This window comes from Ictidomys tridecemlineatus, chromosome 11 (assembly GCF_052094955.1).
Source record: "Ictidomys tridecemlineatus isolate mIctTri1 chromosome 11, mIctTri1.hap1, whole genome shotgun sequence".
Taxonomy (NCBI): domain Eukaryota; kingdom Metazoa; phylum Chordata; class Mammalia; order Rodentia; family Sciuridae; genus Ictidomys; species Ictidomys tridecemlineatus.
The window spans coordinates 125,590,978-125,612,421 of NC_135487.1; the positions used below are offsets into that span (position 1 = coordinate 125,590,978).

The window sequence follows — 21,444 nt, forward strand, 5'->3', positions numbered from 1 at the left end:
TGTCACTCAGCTAAGCCTCAGTTTCCTCATGTGTAACACAGGAATTATAAAATGCTTACTTACCCATTAGAGGTTGCTGTGAAATTTCAACTCGGTAAAGTGTAAATACACAAAGAAAGCTCAATAAATGTTAGATCTGATTTTATTTTTCAGTTTTCAAACCAATTTTATTCTTGTACTTTGTATAAGGAAGGCTACAAAATGTCTTTACCATTAAAAAGGCCATTTGTTCATTTCTCCTTAGTCCTTAATGTTATGAAGAAGTATAAGACAACATGCCCTAAAACACATTTCATATCATAGTCAAGTGATGAGCCCATGTGTTGACCACTGGGTCAATAGTTAATAATCTTAAAGTATCATACTCCAAGAGGCAACAATTTCAGAGAAGCCACAATAACTTATTGTACTTTAAATAATTTACATATAATAATGTGTGTATAAACCTGTACATATAATTTTTATCAAGTATAATATGATCATACAAAAATATTGACTCACAATATAGTTCACACATACCAAAGAAGGCTATTTTATTTTTGTCCCTTTTACATCATATTTTAGGCAAGATGATGAAACCCAGAAAATAACAGGAATGGACTAGTTTCTAAAAACTGGGTATTTTATAAGTGAAACACATTCAGTCGTCTACATCTCTCAAATTGCAAACAATGTGACTTACTGTACTCTCAAAATGAACTTAAATAAATTATTGCTCAATTCGAATGACATATACGTTTTCACTGGTTGATAGTCCAGGTAGAGAAAGTATGCAACGTGATTTATTAGTCAAAATATTTCATACAAAAGGATTTTTTTTAGGGGGTACTGGAAATTGAACTAAGGGACACTCAACTATTGAGCCGCATCCCCAGTGTTATTCTGAATTTTATTTAAAAAAATGGTTGCTAAGAGATTTGCCATTGCTAAGGCTGGCTTTCTATTTGAGATACACCTGTCTCAGCCTCCCAAGCTATTGGGATTAGAGGCATACATCCAAAGGAATGGTTTTAACCAAACCTTCATAATGTCAAGAGAAAATGCATTGAAATTAAAAATATCTGAAGCAAGCATTTTTAAAGACCATTTTAAAAAATACAAAAAAGGTTAAAAATGTCATAAAATAAAAATTTATACAGATAAAGTTAAGAGGTTAAAAACTATCAAATGTATTAAAATCATCTAAAGTCAAATAAAATATATTTTATGTATATAATTTAAATTATAATATTATATAAATATATAATACATATATACTACAAATTAAAAACAATATAATTATATAACATTCCAATTTATATTATATTATATATAATACATTTATTTTATCATATATAATAAAATAAAAATATATAAATTATACATATTTTATGTATATTAATATATAAACGTATTATATATTAATGATAATATATTATATATAATTTATATAATATATTTACATAACATACTTATATATTTATATATAAATTATATATATTAATATATAAATAGATAAATAAATATTATATAAATTATATATATTACATATCAAAATGTTTATGATTCATATTGTTTTTTTAATATAAATTATATATAATATATGAAATACATATGTATTATAAACACATAATAAAATAATATATAAACTTAATATATAAATATTATTTTATTATATATAACATTTATTATATATCATATAATATATTTAGATTTATATTAATTTATATTATATTGCATTCATTGTAATGTAATTATATAATAATATAATTTCTATTATTAATATGATAATAATTCAATTATTATATTAGTATAATTTATATTTATATAATATATAAAACATAAGGATTATAGTATAATTATAAATTAACAACTTATAATATATCATATAGATATATGTAAATCTATAATATGTAGTATATAATATATAATATATAAATATATTATAATTTAAATTATATAGTTTAGTTATTTGGCTTTAGATGGTTTTAATGCTTCTGATAGTGTTTTATCCCTTAGCTTTATCTGTACAAATTTTTATTTTATGACAGTTCCAAACTTTTAGTATTTTTTTTTAAATAACAAACATTTATTGGTGTCACTTATGGTAGAAAAAAGTTCCTACACCAGATTTGCATGACCCAATCATTAAATAGAACATTTATGAGGTGAACACACATCCTGACCCACATTTTTATATCCAGTTTTTTAAGATAGCCAATTCCTCCTCTCTCTCTCTTCCCCAAAACATGTGAGCAACTTCCAATGGAAAGTGGTAAACAGCCACTTGGGCTATAGCATTTTCAACTCCACTTTGAGGTGAAGATTCCAATTACATTGGAGACTTAAGTTCTCTCAGTTTTCTCCTAAGGAAAGTTCTGAGTCTAGGATTTGCAATATTACAGCACTAGCAGATCAGTGTCTTCAACTCGTCTCTTTCTGCTGTATCCTCTTCACCAGTTGGGGGAGGGCCTCCACTTTCATTGAGTTTGCTGATAATTGGCTGAACAATTTTTTCTAGTTCCTTCTTTTTAGTTTTGAAGTCTTTAATGTCAGCTTCTTGGTGGTTTCCAGCCATTCAATCTTTTCCTCTACAGCTTTTTCCATGGTCTCCTTATCTTCAGAGGAAAGTTTGCTTCCCAACTTTTCTTTATCTACAATCTCATACTTTAGAGAGTAGGCATAGCTTTCCAGCTCATTCCTAGTATCAATGCACTCCTTGAGTCTTTTGTCTTCCTCAGCAAACTTCTCACCCTCATTAACCATCTTTTCAATTTCTTCAGGTGTCAGGCAATTTTGGTCATTGATAATTGTAATCTTATTTTTGTTCTCTGTACCTTTATCTTCAGCTGTCGCCCAAAGAATAACATTCACATGTATCTCAAAAGTGACTTCAATCTGGGGGACCCCACAGGAGGAATTCCAGTGAGATCAAATGTACCCAGAAGGTGGTTGTATGTTTTCAGGGTCCTTTACCTTCATAGACCTTGATTGGAACAGTAGGTTGATTATGAGAAGCTGTAGAAAAGATCTGAGACTCTAGGTGGCTACCACAGTGTTTCTTGGTATCAGTTTGGTCATGACTCCTCCCACAGTTTCAGTACCAAGTTTCAGGGGCATACATCAAGCAGTACTAGGTCACTTGTATCTTGATCATCAGAGAGTACACCAGCCTGGACAGTGTCACCATATGCAACAGCCTCCTCTGGGTTTATGCCACAGGATGGATCCTTGCCATTGAAGAACTCTTAACAAGTTATTGATCTTTGGAATTTGAGTAGAGCCACCAAGAAGAACAATCTCATCAATATCAGACTTCTTCAGGTCAGAATCCTCCAGTACTTTCTGAACAGGCTTCATGGTAGACCAGAACAGGTCCATGTTTTCTCTTCAAATTTTGCCTAAGTCATGGTTTCAGAAAAGTCTTCTCCTTCATAGAAGGACTCAATTTTCATTCTTGCTTAATGTTGAGCAGACAGGGCGCACGTGGCCTTTTCCACTTCATGCTGGAGTTTCTGCACAGCTCTGTTTTCTTTCCTAACATATTTGCCAGTCTTCTTTTTGAACAGCCCGATGAAATGTTCCATAACACGCTGGTCAAAGTCTTCTCCACCCGGATGAGTATCTCTATTGGTGGCCATGACTTTGAAGACATCAAATTGTCAATGGGGAGAAGAGACACATAGAAGGTTCCACCACCCAGATCAAACACCAGGATGTTCTTCTCTCCCTCCCTGTTATCCAGGCCATAAGCAATAGCAGCTGCTGTAGGCTCATTGATGATCCTCATAACATTCAGGCCAGCAAGAGTTCCAGCATCTTTGGTTGCTTGCCACTGGCATCATTAAAATGGACTGGTATAGTAACACTGCATGGGTAAACTTCTTTCCCAAATAAGCCTCTGCAGTCTCTTTCATTTTAGGGAAAATCATGGCAGAATTTCTTCTGGAGCAAAGGTCTTAGTTTGCCCACCTCCAATATCAACCTGAATGTATGGTTTAGGTTTCTCTTCAAACACTTTGAAAGGCAAGAACTTGATCTTTTGCTGCACAGAAGGGTCATTCCCAATACTGCCAATGAGCCACTGGGCATCGAAGACCATGTTCTCAGGATTGGAGGTGAGCTGCTTCTTGACTGTATCGCGGATCAGACGTTCTTCTTCAGGGGTGAAGGCCACATAAGACGGCCTGATGTGGTTGCCCTGATTCTTGGAGATGATCTCCAGTGGCCATTCTTGAATACCCCGATGCACGAGTAAGTGGTCCCCAGGTTGATGCCGACCAGCGTACCCATGTCCTTTTCTTGTCTTCCTCCTCAGCCGTGCTGCACAGAGCAGCAGCAGAACTGCGGCCACCAGAGAGAGCTTCATCTTGCCCTAGCTGTTGGCCACTTGCTCTCCTCAGCAGAAAGCCAGAAGTCGCAGGCAATCCAGGAACAGGCCACAGCTGAGCGCAGAAAGGTTACAGGTCTCTTACGCTCAAGATGCCTCGACTCTGTCTGTGTTGTCTCTGCCAATGTCTCAAACTTTTTAGTATTGAATTGCATTTTCTTTCTACAATTTTGTTAATTACCATATGTAAAAATTAACAAGTAGAATGCTAGTAAACACAGATTCGCAAGCTTTTACGCCACTATGTAAATATTAACAAAGTTAAGTAAATTGCCAATGCTTCCATACATGCAATAACAACACAAGTGTTCAAAGATGCACTAGAACATTATGTGGGAAAAAAATATATTCATACCCAATCAAGATTTTTCAGGCACTTGCATTCAGAAGCATTTTATGAATCAGCACAAGGTTTGCTCCAAAATAAAGCTCATTTTCCCCTACTGCCCCTATTTGTTGAGAACAATATTATACATTAAAGATGCATTTACATGAAACATTTTATAGAGAAAATTATTTTAAATTTAAAATTATAATACTTATTTTATGCATAACTTCAAAAACACAGAATTTAAAGACAATACCAGTGAGCACTCTCATTCTATATGACTAAAACACTACCATTCTATATGACTAGCAAAGACAATACAAGGCCAAAAGGCAAAATATACACTTTGGCAATCCTATACAAAAGAGGTTCTGTTACAATATTCTATCATAAAATAAACAAAATGCATAAAAATGAAACAAGAAAAAGAAAAACTGAATTTTGACAACTACACAAACTGTGGCATTTCAAATTCAAGGTCTTGTAACTCTTCCATTTGTTTGAGCCTGAGTCCCTGGCACATTGGATTCAGGTCAGGTAGGCCAATCTCCTCAGAGTTCTCTTTAGGCTCAGCAGCTGGCTTCAAAGCATAAGCGGATGTGCTGTCTGCCTCTGGGACAGATTTCTCCACATGACTCAGGGGAGGAAGAGCTGTGCTAGGAGGCACTGCTGCTGAAGGTGAAGCTGGTCTCTCCTCAGTCCCCCTGACTTTGCTGGTCGGGGTGGGTGGTTTGTAAAATGTTGTCCCAAGATGGGGCTGCAGTATTCTGGGTGCTCTTGCAGGAGCAAGACTGTGAGAATGAGAGGACAGTCTCACTGGTGCCTCTCTTGCTGCACTGGCTGGCGTGTTGGGCTGTGTGGCACCGTTGGAATGGTCACCACTAACCTTAATGCTCATTGTCACTTTTTCCTGGAGTGCACTTGGCACAATCACTGCACTCGTGCCAGTTAAGTTCTTTGGTTCACATTGTTGTCCCTGAGTTGTTTGTGGAATCTGCTGATCAAAACCATTAATTTGGGAGCCCAAACTAGTAGGGGTATCTTTTCTATTAAGTCCTCCAAAGGTAAGATTCTGGCCAAACTTGTCTGAATTGACAATTCCCACATTTCTGCTGTTTTTCTCATTAGGGGAGCTTGCAAGATGGAACCTATCTACAGGCAAACAGCAACATCTGATCTTGGGGCTTGGCATAGGCCTCTGTATATCATTTGTTGTCACATCAGATTTCAGACTAAGTGGTTTCATGGTTTTACACATATTGTCCATCTTTTGTGATGATGATTCAAGTTTTTTGTAACCTGGAAAAGAAGAGATTGTTTTTAACTTCAAGAAGCTTGGTTAATAAGGAAGTGTGGTTATTTGTGAATGGGCATTCTCTCAAACAACAGAGTCTTACATATTTTTTCCAACATTAGTTTCTCAGTCATCTATGCAGAGGAATTAAAAATCCATACAATATTAAAGGCACATTTTTAATTAAAGCATTACTTTTTAAGATTTATCTTAATAAAACAAATAGTCATAAAGAAAATAAAATTTAAAAAACACTTCCTGTAGTAACTTGTTTTAATATACTACCCATGAATGAATATTTTCTGTGTTAAGCCTTTCCTGATTTCAACAGGCAGACAATGGTAACTCTAGAAGAGTAACACTATTCTGCACACCAACAAACGCCATGTCCTGAATCCCAAGGACTTTGCCTGTCACTTAATCTGCTTTCCAGCTACATTCTGTCCATACTGAGGGCAACACACCAGAGAGGACTTGGATGCTCTTTCAGCTGATCCACTAATACAGTCCTGCAGAACTTCTAGCACCACTTCTAGCTGCCTGGGTGCTGGCTCAGCTCCAGCTCCATTTCTGCCCTGGGCAAGCCTAGTGCACTAGCCCTACTTGCCTTCTTCTGTCAAGACAAACTCCTATGTGGAGATATGTTGGCATGTGGTGTTAATGATCTTCTAAAGAAAAGGCTCAGAATTACCTGGTATGTAATGAAAATGTCAAATATTTTAAAATTATTTATTGTTATTACTATACCTACCTGGGAATCCAATTTCATTGGACAGCGAAACAAGGTTACATTTATGAATGAGAGAGGATGAGGTTCAAACCCTGAATCAACAATAATTTTGGGACATGACCCTTGGCATTATTTACCTTCCTCAGACTGTTAGCTATGGCTTACAGGAGGCCAAGGATCATAGCACAGAAGTGCTAATAAGATCAAATCATATAAATGGAATCAGTGAGTCCAGTGCTTTTCTTTGCAGAGAGGTAATGGACTGTCTTTGTTTTCAGACTTTCTCAGGCTACACTCATTGATATTTCATTAATTTTATATATCAAATTTAACATTTATGGCTATATATTAAAAAATTCGGATTTAGATCTACTAAAGCAGTAATGAATGAAAGGTTTTCAACCCCCTTACCAGAAACCATTCACTGAAATAAAGCAATCAATAAACAGTCAACAAAAAGACTGGAGCCGAGAAAATGGAAGACATGTGTGCTTAATGTGCTAAAGTTAGGCCACAGGTAAAGGGACATCAAAAAACTTTAGGAGTCTATTTTTTTGAGTTTCAGGAGTCCAGCTTTTTTCTGTTTTGACTTTAATTGATGACAAAGAAGTAAAGGTGAAAACAAATCTCAGAAAGGGAACAAAAATAATTTATGAATTTCAAGATATCTTTTTACAAGAAAGAAACAAAGGATGATATTCATTTAAATGACATCATTAAACTTTCTCCATGGCTAGAAAAGTTAACTAATAAAACCTTGAAGTTTTAACTTACCTCAAATTAATACACCTTGTTTTTTTTTAAAGGATGAGTATTGTAGATGGACACAATATTTTATCTTTATTTATTTGTTTTATATGGTACTGCGGATCCAACTCATGGCCTCACACATGCCAAGGCAAGCGTTTTACCACTGAGCTACAAGTCCAACCCTCACCTTGGTTTTTCATCACGACTTCTTGGCAAAGTTTGAAATATGCAAAGATATATGGTACATGACCACTCACCAATGAGACATGCATCCCATTTTTCCAATGCATTTTGCTTGCATTCTGATTCCTCAAATGATGTAGCCAATTCATAATTGTTAATTTTGATATCTGCAGTGTGGATATCCTATTGATACAAGAAAAGTTTTAAACTAAAAGCAAAACACATCTCAAAAACAAACAGTTCAAAGACTATTAACTTGTTAACATATACATCACATATTTAATCCAATTCTGTAATGGTCAAAACTCACTTGCTTTGTAGAAAAATATTGTGACTTTGTGGAATGTTCTGTTGATATTACCTGTTTGGAAGGAGGGCTTTTATCCACACAAGGTGCAACAACATCAGTACTGGATGAGACATTTTGTGGCTCTAAGGACCCATCGAAGATCATCTGTGCATTGGTAATTAGAAACTCTACTAACAGGGCCTGATTGGCATATGCAGCAATAGAGGAGGAGATGGTACCAGGAGTGGTTGTAGGCCTGGGCCTCATCACACAGGGTCCAAATACCACCCCCAAGTTTTTTGAGTTCATCAGGTTTTCTTCGGAGTGGTCTACAACCCTGAAAGGAAGAACACATAAAGTGTATGAGATTTGCCTAATAGATGTCCTTAATGGTAGTTTCCTATGACTTGAGAAGGGTGGAGAAAACTCGGGCTATAGAAGACTACAAAACGTTTGTCAAGGGTCAAGGTTGGTGCGTCTAGGGAAAGAATCTTTTGTTTCATTATGATACCACACACCAAACTGAGTTTCAGAGTACTATTTTAGGATAAAATGCATGTAAGTCGAAGGAACTACTGAACTCAATAGCAGAAGGAAGAAAAACACCTCTAAAAATTTAGATATATTCCCCGTTTCTTATACTGGAATCAGAAACATCACTGTCAATTTCTCTGTCACTGCCAGTTAATTTTCTTTTTTAAAAAAATAATTTTTATGTAGAGATGGACACAATACCTTTATTTTATTTTTTTATTTTTATGCAGTGCTGAGTATCAAACCCAGTGTCTCCCATGTGCTAGGCAAGTGTTCTCTCACTAGCCACACTCCCAGCTGCCCACAGCTAGTTTTCTAGCTTAAATGATTCTCTCTCCTGAACATCTCTCTGTTCCATTGCCACTATCAATGTTCTGGTTTTACTTCAAACACTCTCAGCTTGTTATTTCTATGACTATCTAAGGAAATCTGTCTCTGCCTGGTTTAGCTATCAGGATGATACTAGATTCATCTATGGGTAATATATCACAGCTTTTTATATATATAGTGAATGGGGTAGTTTTGCTATTTGTTTTTCAGAGGATTCATCACTGATGTATAGAAATGCTTTTGATTTATGGGTATTAATTTTGTATCCTTCTACTTTGCCAAATTCATTTATTATTCTAAGTTTTCTGGTGGAGTTTTTTGGATCCTCCAAGTGTAAAATTATTTTGTTGGCAAAGAATGATAATTTGAGTTCTTCTTTTCCTATTTGTATTCCCTTGAATTTCTTTCATCTAATTGCTCTGGCTAAAGTGGCAAGGATTATGTTGAACAATTTTTAGATGGAATACTTCCAATTTTTCTTCATTTAGAATGATGTTAGCCTTAGGTTTAGCAGAGAGAGCTCTTACTATGTTGAGGTATATTCCTACTACCCCTAGTTTTTCTAATGTTTTGAACATGAAAAGGTACTGTATTTTGTCAAATGCTTTCTCTCCATCAATTGATGTAATCATAGGATTCTTCTCTTTAAGTTTATTGATGTGATGAATTAAATTTATTGATTTCTGTTTGTCGAACCCATCTTGCATCCCTGGAGTACACAACTTGATCCTGGAGCATTGTTTTTTTTCATATGTTTTTGTATGTGATTTGCCAGAATTTTATTGAGAATTTTTGCATCTATGTTCTTCGGGGATATGGGTCTCAAATTTTCTTTCCTTGATGTGTCTCTGGCTGGTTTGGGTATCAGGGTGATACTAGCTTCACAGAATGAGTTTGGAAGAGCTTCCTCCTTTTCTATTTCATGGAATAATTTGAAGCCCTTCAAGATATGAAGAGTTTAAAAAAAACTGTGGTATATATACACAATGGACTATTAGCTTTACAAGAGAATAAAATAATGGCATTTACAGGTAAATGGAAGGAGTACATGAATATCATGAAGTAAGTCAATCCCCCAAAATCAAAGGCCAAGATTCTCTCTGATAAATAAATATTGATTCATAAATGGGTCTCTGGTGGTGGAGGAACATTAATTGGGCTCAAGAGAGGGAAGGAAAAGGAGGGGTATGGGTTGTGAATGATGGTGGAATGAGACGAACATCATTACCCTAAGTTCATGTATGATGGCACATGTGGTATGACTCTACATCATGTACAGAGAAATGAAAATTTGCGCTCCATTTGTGTACAATGGATTGAAAAGCATTCTGCTGTCATTTATAACTGATTTGAACTAATAAATTTTTTTAATTTTTTATTTAATTTATTTATTTGTATGTGGGGCTGCTGTTCGAACCCAGGACCTTGCACATGCTCTACTGCTGAGCTACAATTCCAGCCACAGAAAATAAATTTAAAAAATTTAAAAAAGGAGATCTTAATTGCTGTGAGAAAGGTGTAGCAGGCAAATCTGAATATGTGAAATTCCTGATTCCAAGTTCTTTAGTGGGTATAGAAACTACATGGTCAACTCATCTGCCAGGTCCGTAAGATTTTTTATCAAGTCTCTAGGAAGGAGAGCACAGTTCCTGCTACTGCTTGCTATATTGTAGCCTAATGAAATCAGATTTTTCAAATGCAAAATGCTTTCTTGTGTCTCAATGTCTGTTTCTCTCTGCCTCGTATGCTCTTCTGCACATTCTCTACCAAATCATCCCGCAGTTCTTAAAGTTGAACTCAAGGGCATTTGCCTCTTCTGCTCTGTCTCTATCCCCAAAACTTCCTCTGCATACCTACAAGCTGTGCACAGCTACCAGAAAAAGGAGGATGGTGAACTGTGGTTATGTACAGATCTGTACCCCAAGAGGATAAGCCCACAAATAGCAGAAAACCTATGTTTCCATCCTTGTTTCAACAGCCAGAGCCTGGCACACAGGAAGCATCTGAGGGAACCATGTTTGCTGCATGAACATATAATCAATGTATCCCTCTCTCAACACATAATAAGAACATCCTAAAAATCATTTTGAAAATCATAACACAACAATATAAATGTACTGAATAGTATTACCCTGTTCAATTAAAAATGGCTAAGATGGTATAAAAATTCTTACCTCTTAAGATGGATGATAAGGTAACGTAGAGTGTTAAAATTGGACGGTGGCAATTTTCTTAGAAGGTCCTTGGTTTTGAGAATAATTTGGTTGATTTCCATACACATATTTGGAGATGTGTTGTCTTCAGAGTTGTCCCTTTTGGTGTCCTGCTCTTGGTTAAAATGTTGGATGATATTTGCAAGCTCCATAAATTCATGGTACCATTGGAATAAAACCAATGGCTCTGGAAGCTAAAGAAAGAAAATTATATTAAAAATACCTTTGGGCTGAGGTTGTGGCTCAGAGGTAGAGTGTTTACCTAGCACATGCAGGGACCTGGGTTTGATCCTCAGCACCACATAAAAATTAATAAATAAAATAAAGGTATTGCATCCCGCTACAACCAAAAAATAAATATTTTGAAAATATCTTCTGCCTGTTTTCTTTGTTAAAGTCAAGTATAAGTGAGAGTTACTCAATTAATTTTATGTCCCTTTAGATTAACAAAATCTAAAGTCAATCTGTATTTATTGATATCTTTTTCAGTACTGGAGATTGAACCTAGGACCTCAAGCATGCTATGCAAGCACTCTAGTACTGAGCTTCATCCCTGCCCATAAAATAAAAAATATATGTTTGGTAGAGTAGTGACTTAGAAAGCAAATCAAAATCTTGACTATAAATTATATTTATGTTAATAACAAATTAATAGATAATGAGTGAAATTCTAAACTTTAAATGAAGTTTAAGCTTTAAGCTTCATCATGGGATTTTAAAACTCTTCATCTCTATCCTAAACACATTATATTCACATCTGCCCCCCAAATAGCATAATCTTCAGCTGTTTTACTGGAACAAACATAGAATCGTGAACAAAATCTATAAAATGAATCAGAAACCCATGGATTTTATGAGTAAGGGGTAAAAATATCAAAGTGCTAAAGAGCATAGATTTTACTTGGGAAGAATGAAGATTAGCACAAGATAATATGACCTACAAAAACATACTGTCAACATCTCATGAAACTTTAAAACAGGCTGATTTGCCATGAATAGATCAAAAAAAGAAGTTCTTACAACAAATATCCACTGCCATAATGAATGTCAATGTTTCTACTGATCTACAATAGAAAATTCAGTGAACTGTTAGCTACCTGATGTCCTATAATATCTGTGGGGAGTGAAGGTGTTGCCCTGTGATCAGTTTCTATCTTCACCACTCTGGGATCTGAAGCAAGTCACTTCACCTCTTGGAGCTTTAGGTCAATGAGTCAGATAAAGGCTACTCTCTAACACTATTGCAAGAATTGAGCACACTTTCCAAATGAAAGTCTTAGACATACAAAATTCCTCAACAGAATGCAAGTTTATTGTATTAGACCCAATTCATCTCCTCTCCCTAACTGACTAAACAAGATTAAGGATGACACATTATGAGACTTCCAGTCATTCAAAGGTATCCACCTTCATTTCTCAGTTGAGGGGTCTGTAGAATGTGATTAAAGGGTTATCAATGGTTTCCTGGGCTAACTTTGTAGATCAAGCAATGTATACTTAATTTCTTTCCCTCCTGCAATTCCACTTAACTACAGTAGGCTCATAAGGACTAGGAAAATAGAGAAAACAAAAAGCAACAATTCACAAGTAGAAGAGCAGATGAATAAGTCCTGATGCAGCATTTCCAAGAGAACTGACCCTTTGTCACTCAACATGTTTTTCAGAATCCTAAAGGGACATGGACAATCATTACCAGGTCCTCTGATCTTGGGTTAGGTTGCAGGTGGGCCAGCTGAGAAAGCTTAGCTCTCTATAGAATCCTATCTCCACTTTATGTACTAGGGCAATCTCCTTCCTAAAGCTCTAAAAATTTTTTCTCTGGGCAATGGGATACAGAGGCTCTCTGAATAGAGGCATTGCCAAACATAAGGAACAGAGAGGTAACTGTCTTCCAATGGGGATATGTTGGCTATATACACACTGAAAGCACAGATCCTACAGTCTTAGTAACCCTGGCTCCCACAGTATTGGTACTGTATCTCTAGGCAAGGAAAAAACAAAACCTTTCCTAGGGGACTGGAGCTATGGCTCATGGTAGTGCACTCATCTGGCATGTGTGAGGCACTAGGTTTGATCCTCAGCCCCACATAAAAATTAATTAATTAATTAAAAGTATCGTGTCCATCTACAATTAAAAATATGCCTTCCCAAGAAGATCACACCAGTCCCAGAAAAGGGAACTAGACATGTAACTAGGCACATACCAAACAGTCCATCTAGACCACTTTATAGTAAAGTTCAAAGTTTTAAAAAAGCCTTGATGTGTTCAAGTGCTTCCAAAGTGATTTCAAGTCCAAGCTCTAATATATCTAGGCACCATGAAAGACAAAAATCAAAATGAGTAGAAAAAGAACAAATTGAAGGTGTAAAATGATGCTATCGATATGCTGTCAACTAGTCAGATATGGAGAAAGAGCACTGGAAATGCAGCTGATCTAAATTGAGATGTGCACTAAATGAAAAATAGACACCAGATTTCAAAGAAGAAGAGCTGCAATGCAAATAAATAAATAAACAAAATACCTCATAATTTGAAAAACTAGATATTCAAAATGTTCAATGATATATTAAAATTCACTTCACTTTATTTTTAATTTTTATGTTGCTATAGAAAATTTAATGTTATATATGAGGGTCACATTGTATTTCTACAGAGGTTAGAGGCCAAATAGAGAAAAGAACCCTTAATGAGAAAAATCTATGAATATCCACAATAAAAGAGCATCATATAATCATTTAAAAAATGTTATCAAAAGAATAGAAAATCAGACTTCTTGAATATTAAAACATGATCTCAGAAATGGAATAATTTACTTATTGAGGAAGAAAAAGACAAGGAACTGTCTTAGAAAGTTTTTGAAGAAAAAAAGAGCAATAAAGAAACGGTAAGGGAATTGGAGAACATGTATGCTTGCCAAGCAATTGCAAGACCCTGAATTTTTAATCCCCATGTGTGCAAATAACAAATTTATAAATATTTATATACGTGTTTGTGTATGTGCACACACACACATCTCCAAACAGGAGCTTCAAGTGCAAATTACGAAGACAGATGGTGGGTGGGAGAATGGCAATAAAAATCAAGAAAAGTTCCAAGAACTAAAGCGCTCACAACTGACAGAGCTCATGGAGTGGCCAGAATACTGGATGGAAATATATCCACATCAAAGTACATCATTATAAAATCTTAGAATAATGAGGGGGGTGATGCCATAGTCTATACCAATGAAAAATATGAAATATAAAATATTTTTGCTGTTTGCATTTGATGGTAGGTTTAGAATAAAACTTTAACCTTTTGAATGTAATATTTTAACACTTCACAGATGTCATGTGACGAAAATTGGGACAGATCTACTAAATGCCTTCCGGTTTCCAGAGCTTGACACAGAATTGCGATTTTTGCCTTGCTGCCACTGACTCGGTAAATTCCCTTGAAGAGAAAAGAAAAACAGAATGCAATATTTTACTTTAGTACAAAGGGCTAAATGCAGACATGTAGACAGAGTTGATGTATCTACTTCAATTTTTATTAGTATTTAAAAATTACAAGTTGAAGTTAAATCAATTAACCTTTTCCAAATAAATGTGAATAAATTTAGTTATTACAAATGGAGAGTGCTGATTTTCTGAAAGTCTCTTTTTCATTAAAACAAATCACAAAGGCATTTATGTTTTTAGAGTTTTAGGAGTAAACAACATACTTGTAAACACAAGGCAGTCTTTTCAATTTCTAAAGTACACATTTTGATGATGAAAGGAATGCCATCTGGCTCCTTTTTGGCAACACAGGACAATTCTTCTCCAAATAAATGCATTTTCCCCTGCAGTTTCTGATGTCCGCAAACGATGGTTAAGTTTGCCATGCATTTTTTATGGCAGACTATAAGACACTACAAGAAAATGATATTTGAAAACTTATTGACTCACCTTAAAATTATTCACAACTAGGAAATTATAGGCAGACTAATAATGACAAAAATAAGTTTAAAAGTACTACTTGTGGTTTGTGAATTGCATTTAACAGCAAAACAAAGTAGAAAACTACAGAAATAAACTGTGGGACTTTATTAAAAATGTATTGGCAAGCCAGGTGTGATGGCATATGCCCATGATTCCAGCTACTTGAGAGTTGAAACAGGAATTTCACAAGTTGAAGGCCAGACCAATCTAGCAAGAACCCATTTCAAAACACAATTTTAAGAAAGGGTGGATGGGCTGGGGATGTGGCTCAAGCGGTAATGCGCTTGCCTGGTGTGCGCAGGGTGATGGGTTCGATCCTCAACACTACATAAAATTAAAAAAAAGATGTTGTGTCCACATAAAACTGAAAAATAAATATTAAAATTTCTCTCTCTCTCTGTCTCTCTCTGTCTCTCTCTGTCTCTCTCTGTCTCTCTCTTTCTCTCTTTCTTCTTTCTGTCTCTCTAAAAATATGGCATGTGCAAGACCCTGACAACATATTCATATGTGTGTTTGTGTGTGGACACACACATCTCCAAATAAGTAAAATCATAACAAAAAAGTATGTAGCAAAAGAAAAAAATTGTGATTCCAAAAAGATCTTACCTCTTCGCATTTAAAACCTCGAAATATGACAATGCGTTCACAGATTCTACATCTTCCAGGAAATTTCCATCTTCTGAACTTATGGGTGGTAGCTGCTTTTGCCATTAGTGATTGCTGAAATGTTCCAAGGGAGCAGGGTCCTAACAGCAGAAATGTTCGTGTGTAAGAAGGTAAAATGACAAAAACATACACCACATGATATTGTACTTGGAATAATTTTTAGACTTTGAAATTTTCTATATATTACAAAAAGCTATTATTTTGCATTTCTAACATACTTTCAGTAGGTGGAATTGTCTATTCCAAGCTTGGTTCTCTGCCCTCAGGGTGGTGTAGGTAACCAGTGTGAGAAGACTGAAGCTCTCCCTCTCTTGTCTGGGCTTCCCTAATCTTGGTCTCTCTGAGTTGCTCCTGGATGTTAGCCCCCTCCCCTCTCTTGCTTATCAGGTCTCAGCTGGGGGACCTCAGGCCCTCCTTAGGATCGCACCAGGTGGGCAACGTCCTGGTGGCACTGCGCTCTTGTTCAACTGAGAGCTGATTTTGTGCTGATAGTGTCTATACAGAGTTATCACAGCTGGGGGAGGGGATTTGGAACCCAGGTACCTGTGCAGTCACAGATCTGGCTGGTAACCACACCCACCAAAGATGGTGAGAAAGGTGGAGACAGTCCTTTTCCCAGTCGGGGTGTCTGGTGAGGTGGTGGGAGCTGGGATGTCCTCGTGCTCTGCCTAGAATGTGGTCTGGGGACCTGCGTGGGAGCAGAGCGTCCTCAGGAGTTCTGCCACCCCAATGAGGTGCTGAGTTGGTGTCTCTGCTCCCCCCTTGAGAGTCACACCTGTGCTCAAACTGTGGGCTTTGGACTCTCACCTGAACAAGGAGGCTCTGAGTTCTGCTTGGTGTTCGCAGCTCTGGTGGATTCTGCGAAAATCTGTTGGATGGAGTCCTGTCACATGCACTGAGAGGTTGTGTTCCCTCAAGGCAAGACCCCGCCTGAGCAGGAGAAGCCACCTGATAGCTTTCTCTGATTCAGGCACAGAGCAGCCAGAAACAGGATCTCCTCTACTCTGCCACCTTGGATCCCAGGCAACCGATTTCTGACAGAGATGCCAGAGTAATTCCGTGGACTTTCAATAAATGCTGCTGAAATAAAAGATATCCATGATGAACCTCAACCCTTATTTCAGTCACCTCTAAAATGAACAGGAACCACACATCTAAACATACAACCTAACACTATCCGTCTTTGAATTCAGGGTTATGAAGGGCAGCTGCCTATTTTTATAAATAAAGGATGTTTTGGGAACACAGCCATGTTGTTGTATTGTGTATAATTGCTTTTAAGGATTATTAATTATAATGCAAGTAGAGATAAAAGACTGTTCAGGTGTTGATAATTTTTGAAACTGAGGTTGTATACACAGAGTTCAAATACTGTTTGGCCTACTTCATGCATGTTTGAAATTTCCCATAATAAAAACTTGTTTTGGTTTTTGTAGTCTACCTTCAGATCTACTCTGGGCTATCTCAAGATCATCCCCATAAGCTCCATCACTCTCCTTCTCATTTCTCTGCAGCAAGGCTCAACCAAGCCTAGAGTCCCCTGAATGTCCTGTGCAAGCCAGCCATTCATTCTAACATGCTAAGCACAAATGTATCATCATGGTGGTACTCAATGAATATTAGAGAAATATATTATAAGTAACATTATGGAAGGTTCTGTCTGCATACACCCTGAAGTTGAAACTGAACTTACCCTTCCCTATCACTTCTATAAACATGTTAATTAGCTCCTACTTCTTCCTTTCAAAGGAAGACTATGGGGCTAGAGTGTAGTTCAGTGGTAGAGTGCTTGCCTAGCATGCCTGAAGCCCTGGTTCAATATGGAACACCACAACAAATCAAATAAAAAGGAAGACTGTGACATTTGAAAACTTTCTCAGCAATACAACCTGAAACTTTCTTCAAGAAAAATAAAACTCTTATCAAGGGAGGCATTGTTGCCCAATATCTGCTCTACGAACAAGGTGGCTCATTTCCTCATCACGTAGTAATAAAGACAATTAATAAAACACATACCACTTTCCACAGAAAAGACCAAAATCTGCTCCCAATCTTTATCAATCCCCTGGTTTCTTTACACACATGAATTATCTTTATGTGTGTACTCATCACCATGATGAAAGTGAATGGGAAATTAAAAAGAAACAGCAAACCAACTACTCTTCAAAGCTTCAAAGCAGAGCTATTGTCTGTGACTTCTTGTCTCAAATCAAGTGGTTCTGACTTGATTTGAGACACCTGCACATTCTGGCCACCTACAGAGCTCTCTTTTAGATTCCTCAGTGGCTCTGAGCACATGGCTGCACTGTCAAAGCAGTGAGATCCTGGTAGACATTAGAGATAACCAGAAATTCTGTGCAGAGAGCCTCCCCACTTCTGTGCTTATGAAAGTTACCCTTTACTTTGAAGCTCACACAAAAATATCACTTCATTCCCTCCATTGAAAATAATCATTCCTTGGTCTCTAGTTTTTGGTTATTGTATTCTGCCACTCATTAAATGGAAATGTTCTACAGGGACTCTGTCTAGCATAAAGTGAGATCCTGCTAAATTTTCAGAGTGAATGCTGAATCAATTATGATAGAAAGGAATCAAAATCCTTCCAGAATCCCTTCTAAGAATCATCTTTGTTCACTGGTAGTACTAACCCCCTGGGACCAAGAGCAGTTGTAAATGCCCACATTCCTAGGTCAAGGGCTTTTACAGGTGGGAGGTGAAGGCGATGATAATTGAGGTTGTTCTATTTTCGGGAGGGTGGAGTGGGCTGGTGTTACTCTACATTCACTGAACAGTGATTTTTCAACTCAGCCAAACTTGAATATCCTGCCAACTTGGGGGGTGGGTGAAACTTTTCTACCTGGGCACATTGGGCTTTCTTCCAATTCAGTCTGAAAGGTTTTATCAAAATCATGAGACCAGAGCTATAGGTATTGTCAACCTAGTGAGGCTTAAGTGTCACTGTTCCTCCCTTGCACAGTTCTTACAATAAGGTAGCATTTCTAAGTAGGCATTTCTGGAAACTGCTTAAAGAACACACTGGGATGGGGAGGATTGAATTTCAAAGACACACATGTATACATGTATAATGTGCTGTGATTTATTTACTCATCCTGAACACTCATCTTCACATCTAATTTTGAATTCTTTTTCATGAAGAGGGAGACCCCTACACCCAAACTCAATAAGGAGGTGAAGTGAACCAAACAGGAAAAGAACAAAACTGATATAGTACAAAAAGCTGCCTGCTGTTTAGAAATGGTCTTGGAATATTCACCAAACACCTAACACTCCTCCCTTCCCCCAAAAGATCCAAAGAACTCAGTGGATGTCAAAGATCCAAATGACTCAGTGTGGAACCCTCTCCTTGGTCTGTAAGGTAGGGACAGCAGTGAAAAAGTGAAATAAACCAGCACCTGTCTGACTCAAAGAAAAGGACAGTCCTGGTCCACTTGGTGTCCACAGAAGGGGGGCGTCCTTTGGAACACCAGATTTTTGTCACCCACAGGGTCTTGGGGCATCCTGGCTACATACTCACAGGGACATACTCTCCTTGTAGCAGCTGGGATCTCCCAGCTTATCAATTCCAATTTACACCCTAACTCTGTGTGCTAAGGTCTTGGGTGAAAAATGGTGAATGGAAACAGAAGGGACAGTAATAAGGGAAGGACAGAGAAGAGGCAGGATAGAGATGCAACAGTGGGAGCCCTCAGAAAGAAAGGCGAGGAGGGTGTCCCTGCCCCTTTAGGCCCCCCTCCCCTCCCCAAAGTAGTCATCACCCAAGGCCTAGATGAGGAGAAGTGGGTAAAGAAAAAGTAAAAGGGGAACAGCACTTGTCAGTTTCTCTACCTAGGTACTCAACAGAATGAAATTTCAGGAAATGTCATGACACTTACAAAACGATCACAGTGGGAAAGAGGATTGTGAAGACCCGAAAACCCAGAAGGAAGAGTCAGGTTAACCCGTGGGTATCCTGAGTATCACGAGTATGGCTCTGGTCCGCAGCTGCCGCAGCGTCGTCGTCCTGCTCCAACTGCTCACTGATCACCAAGGACCAGTGTTCCGGTTCCCATAGTGCCCGCTGGTGACGTCTACCGCTCGTGGGCGCCCATCTCAAGGTTCCATCCTCGCGGGAGACCCCGCCCCGCCCGCAGCCGCCTCCCCTCCGGGACTCCCACGTCACCCTATGGCCGTCCTGACCCTGGATGGCAACTGGTCAGCAGCCATCGCTGCAGTCCCCAGCCCAATGCAGTGCCAGAGCGACCACCTCCATCCCACACTCATCCCCGTGCTTCCTCCAGCGTCCAGGACTCAGACTCCCGCCTAATGCATGGCGAGAGAGGGCCAGAGCTCGCTGCCTCCATCCCCATGCATGGCCCTGGGATGCCCTATCAAGCCACCTCCAAGACCACCCTGGCCACATAAGCCCCTCCCCACCATGCACTGCCAAGTCCCCCAGAGACCAGCCACTGGCCAGCGCTCGTCGGGGTGGAATCAGGGCCAGCGGCAGATGAGGGCGGTTGTGGATCACAGGCTACAAGCTGTACAAATAGAGCTCGGGCCGAAACAGTTCAGGCTGATCCAGCCAAGACTATGTCTGTCAGCCTGGACACCCTTGCATTTATAACCACTGTGGCAGCCCAAGTGGCAAAGAAAAAGCAGACACTTAAGTGACCCCAGTACAGCCCGGGGTCTGAGGATGCCATCGGGATCCGTAGTTAGTGTTTCGCCTCCTGGGGTACGAAGCTTGCAGAGACACTGACCTTTTTTCAGAGGTATTTAGACCATAACACAAGCCTCTCTCACCTCCTTGCATGCACAGGGCATGCCAAGAGCACCAGGGGGTGCGTTTGTGCCCTGTTTTTAATGGCAGCTGCTGTGGTCCCTGCTGATCCCCGCAGCCCTCAAATCGGGACATCGTGCAGCGAGGTCTCCAGCTCCTGTCTCCTTTGCTTGACCCTCCAAAGGCTGCCTGCCGCCCTCCCGTTGGCCAGCGGCAGGTGTGCTCTGCAGTCAGGTGTGTGAATGTCTCCCTGAGGGGAGCTCGTGTGGAGCCTTTTTGTTTGAGAAGTTGTCTATTTATCGATTGTGTCTACTGCCAACCTCTACATCCAGTTCTGAGATGTCTGAACAAGTCCTTGTTCCTTGCTGCTCAGAGAAGTTTACTGAGATTTCCAGTCCACTAAAGGCACTGAAAGCAGCAGTCGGTCTCTGTGGCATCCCTTTACAGGCATGGAGATGGGGACTTCCACAGGCGGCTGTGAGGATGGCAAGGGTACTACTGGCTGGTGATGGCCTGCTGTGAGGTGGCAGCTGGGCCAGCAGTGGCTGTGCAGGTAAAGCAGGGTAGGGGCTGGTGGTCTGTTCACTTATTAAATGTAGATTTTGGTAAAAACAAACAAACACAAATTTAAATTGAAATCAGCCCACTACTCTGCCCACAGTAGAGGACAGCATTTTCCTCGCAGATCTATCTTACTCTCTCCATCTGCAATCTCAAAATTCATCTCAGAATGAGAGAAAATGACTATGGAATGGTTATATTAACTATTCCCCCCCCCCCAAGAGCTCCTGGCCTGCCCTACTCACTGGAAAAAGCAATGTCATTTATCTCAGGACAGGAACTGTCAGAAACAACAACAACAACAACAAAAACATAACAACAAAAAAAAAAAAAAAAAAAAAAAACCCAGAAACACAGGTAGTGTGTCTGGGATCAACAAGCCAGGGCCCAGAAAAATGACCTTATAGGGAGAAACTGAAAAGACCCAGGAGAGTGTGAGAAGTGGAGAGAAAGT

The 21,444-nt window shown here is 38.5% G+C and overlaps 1 protein-coding gene and 1 pseudogene across 1 annotated transcript; both read right to left on the minus strand.

The window, feature by feature from the left end:
* Nucleotides 1-2,046: 2,046 nt before the first annotated feature.
* On the minus strand, nt 2,047-4,436 carry LOC144368764 (endoplasmic reticulum chaperone BiP pseudogene; annotated as a pseudogene).
* Nucleotides 3,525-16,614, minus strand: LOC144368458 (rho GTPase-activating protein 29-like). Its single transcript, XM_078027333.1, has 9 exons — nt 16,457-16,614; nt 16,193-16,337; nt 15,590-15,729; nt 14,725-14,913; nt 14,316-14,453; nt 10,982-11,214; nt 8,016-8,280; nt 7,729-7,837; nt 3,525-5,996 (listed from the first exon to the last, which is right to left on the minus strand). The coding sequence occupies exons 3-9, from the start codon at nt 15,692-15,694 to the stop codon at nt 5,146-5,148; spliced, it is 1,890 nt and encodes a 629-aa protein (XP_077883459.1). The 5' UTR covers nt 15,695-15,729; nt 16,193-16,337; nt 16,457-16,614; the 3' UTR covers nt 3,525-5,145.
* Between the last annotated feature and the right edge of the window lie 4,830 nt (nt 16,615-21,444).

What these genes read in the sequence shown, in the direction of transcription:
- LOC144368458 (XM_078027333.1), bottom strand. Translation starts at nt 15,694, where the DNA reads ATGGCAAAAGCAGCTACCACCCATAAGTTCAGAAGATGGAAATTTCCT. An exon ending in CTTATCATCCATCTTAAGAG is followed by an intron (nt 8,281 to 10,981) that starts GTAAGAATTTTT and finishes TCTTCCTTTCAG; the next exon opens with GGTTGTAGACCACTCCGAAG. An exon ending in AAAGCCCTCCTTCCAAACAG is followed by an intron (nt 7,838 to 8,015) that starts GTAATATCAACA and finishes TTGTATCAATAG; the next exon opens with GATATCCACACTGCAGATAT.